General features: G+C 45.5%; 1 protein-coding gene across 1 annotated transcript in view; it reads right to left on the minus strand.

The window, feature by feature from the left end:
* The window catches only part of LOC133118819 (ataxin-7-like protein 1), a 13,451-nt gene extending 10,766 nt beyond the window's left edge, over positions 1 to 2,685 (minus strand). Inside the window, exons 1-2 of the mRNA XM_061229080.1 lie at positions 2,575 to 2,685; positions 1,961 to 2,029 (exon numbers count right to left, since the gene is read on the minus strand). Of these exons, the coding sequence (XP_061085064.1) occupies positions 1,961 to 2,029; positions 2,575 to 2,671 (166 nt within the window). The 5' untranslated portion in view covers positions 2,672 to 2,685. The remainder of the gene's footprint in view (positions 1 to 1,960; positions 2,030 to 2,574) is intronic.
* Between the last annotated feature and the right edge of the window lie 533 nt (positions 2,686 to 3,218).

The following is a 3,218-nucleotide window of genomic DNA, read 5'->3' on the forward strand; positions in this document are numbered from 1 at the left end:
CGGAGGGCGTTAAAGTGCGTTACCCGTTATCACACCTTGGCGTGATTCACAACGTCAGCCTGATGACAGCCCTTTGTGGGCATATGTGCGCAAGACGGGAAACACAATCAGTCCCCCAAAAAACCACTCGCGACCTGGTCATTAAGCGCATTTCCCTTCTGCCAAATCCGAGTGGACTGATTTTAGCCAACAACTAATGAGGACGTGCTGTCAGAGAGAGACAGGACCTGCAGGGTGACTCTGCTCTGACAACGTTCTCACAATGTTGCTGCCACAGTGGCAATGGTATAACGTCAATAAAAACTTTCCAGTAACGTTGTTAGAACGTTCTGTGTTCGCCGGGAAGCCGCTTTCAGATTAAACTCCTGCACAGAGTGGATGAAACAAAGACAGATGGTTGCCATGGCGAGGAGACTAGTTTACGACCACTTGTTTGTATGAATTAAGATGTTTTGTTACATTGCTAGTCAACAAAATAGACAGGGTTTGAGGAGAAATATATTCACCTCTTGACCTACAAGAACCTCCCTCTCACTTCTATCAGCAAAGCTGCATTTAAAATGTCCTCCTCAAAATATGCAGGATTTCATCGTTCTGTAGTGACGTGGTTTGTGTTTGGGGAATGTAAACACAGCTCTGCTGGGCTTGCCATCTGGTTAGCTATAGTAACACCGCAAACTGTCACTGAACTATAGAGGCAGAAGGCTTGCTCAGCTCATGTCTCTGGCCTGTTCTGCCCCCTGGTGGTGGGGGGTGGAATGCACCTTTTCTCTTTCTTTCTTTTTATTTGCTTCTGGATACCATTCTGGCTGTGTAACAACAGGCCATTGGGACTTTCTTTCGTTACAGTTTTGTCGTTTGTTATAATAGCATTACACCCAGTGATTATAAATAGGCATCTTGGTGACACTGTATTGCTGTATTCCTGATACGGATGAACTCCACTGAACATACATCTGGATAGGAGCTTCTGCCTAGTGACTGTGATGTATACGGTAATGTAACAGTAATAGTAATGTGCTCTCTATGAAACTGAGCTCCAGAGAAAGCTAAACTAAAACTTTCCTGGCAGGAGCACCAAGCCCTCAAGTCTCTGTCCAGCAGACTGCCTTCCCAGCTCACACAAGATGTTCTCACAATGTTACTGGAATGTTTTGTCAATGTTACAACAATACACCGCAGTGACATCACGACAAAGTTTTGCGTTAGCTGGGTTGTTCGACGGAAACCGAGTTGTCATCGAGGTGGCATAAGGGCTTGGTGGAAACATGGGCGTGTGCTCTCAAATGTATGGAAAAAATACGCCCCACAAAAACACAGACCAATTTGCACGACTGACAGAAGAATGGCAACGGACTGAGATTCTCATCAAAATGCTGTGAATATTTGCAGAACACTGAGGTGGGCAGCACTTATGGACAGGATGTGGACACTTTTTATTTCTTATGGCAGGATTGCAGCTGATCTGCACTTGTTTGACCCAGTCGATAAGCTGATGAAGCAGCAATGGAGGTCATGAGAGACCGGTACTTCTATCCAAATGCGCAGAACATTTAGATGTTCTAATTAACAATTAAACTTTAAATACGCATCATATCATATCAGCCCTCCCTTTTTCTACGCTTGCAGATAAATGAATAAGGAAATGTCAACGGCTAGGCTGTTCGGCAGTGTTGAATTCATGCGAATTTACACCAGGGCAGACAAAAAACCACTGACAGAAAAAAGAAAAAACGGTATTATTTAGATCACCGCATCCGAAGACAACCACCATGCAGGTTGCAGCCAGGCAATCACGTCCCGTAATCAGGGACCGCCCACTCCACAGAGTAAGTTACAATTCCTGGACGGTTTTTCGCGCATTTTAAGTTTTGGATGCCGTCACGCCCATCGCCACCATGCAGACGTAACAGAGACGGACGGCTCGACGAAGCTTTGCCCCGGTGCCAGTCACACTTACCCTCTCGGCTGAGTTTCCTCGCCTCCCTGCCGTTCCCGAAATCCTTCCCCGTATCTTCAACATGTGCAACTGTAGGACACAGCCAAGCCACCAACGTTACGTCAGCCGTTCTTCGGTTCGAGATTTGCACATTAAATCAGCAATGGCATTTTATGCTGGTTACCTGGCTGTGATGCCAGTTATAAACTAACTGTTCTACCTGGCCCACATGTCAGAAAAATACATCCAACGAGCTAGCCAACCTAAACACTTCGCTAGCAACCCAAGTTAGCTCACCCAGCTAGTGAGATACCGTCTCTCTGACAGCCAAGACATTAATCACAGTGACAGCACGCTGACACTTCTTCGTTTACGAAAACAATGTGCCCGAACAACTCAATTTGCTGTTAACTTCGAGAATTGATCTTGTTCACAAAGCAGGCGAACAAGCCATGAGCAAAAAGCTAGGCTAATTTAGCACAGAAATGCACGGACAGAACATCATCCAGCTAACGTTAGCTACAGCAGCTAGCCAGCTAGTTAGTCAGCGATAGGCGTTCATTCTCAGTTTAACAACTCTATCCATAAGTGAAAACTCGATCTGAAACATGAGAAATATCGTGCCGTGATCTTACTGTCAGAGTTTTGTAATTTTACGGCATCGACGAAAGCAGACCACGGTTTGTACAGGAACGTATTCGGACTGGGTACTTTTCGATCCAATGTCGCCATTGCGCTTCCGTCTTGTTGCCTCTTCGCAGCTAGCGCACAGGACTTGCTAAGCGTCTGACGTCACCTTCGGTGAACTCCGCTTTCACCCGACAGCTGACGAATCGAATGGCGAACGAGGGTACGTAATGAAGTTCAAAAAGTTAACTGTTCACATCGGGGAAGCAGCGTTCCAGTGCATCCTATCTTTCCTGAACTAGTTTCTAAGGTGTCAAGTCAAGTCGATCCACCGAACACAATGACGTCGGAGATTGTCATAGAGGGCACTAGGCTACGAGTTCGTAACAAAACAAAATCCGATTATTTATGTGGGTTATCGCTAACTGTCTATATTCTTATCTCCAGGCGCTTTTTTATTGAAAGAGCACGTAGAAAACAAACACAACGAACGTGGAATCATAGGTAAGAAAAACTGCTGCAGTGTTTTGACCGTCCCCAATGCAACATGTCGGCCTATTTTAAATATCATGTGGCCTACTATTAGCATAAAAGAGGTGTGAACTATGGACATGACGAAGTTACACAGGGATGGACGGTGCTTATCAGGATT

This window comes from Conger conger, chromosome 19, assembly GCF_963514075.1.
Source record: "Conger conger chromosome 19, fConCon1.1, whole genome shotgun sequence".
Classification (NCBI taxonomy): Eukaryota; Metazoa; Chordata; class Actinopteri; order Anguilliformes; family Congridae; genus Conger; species Conger conger.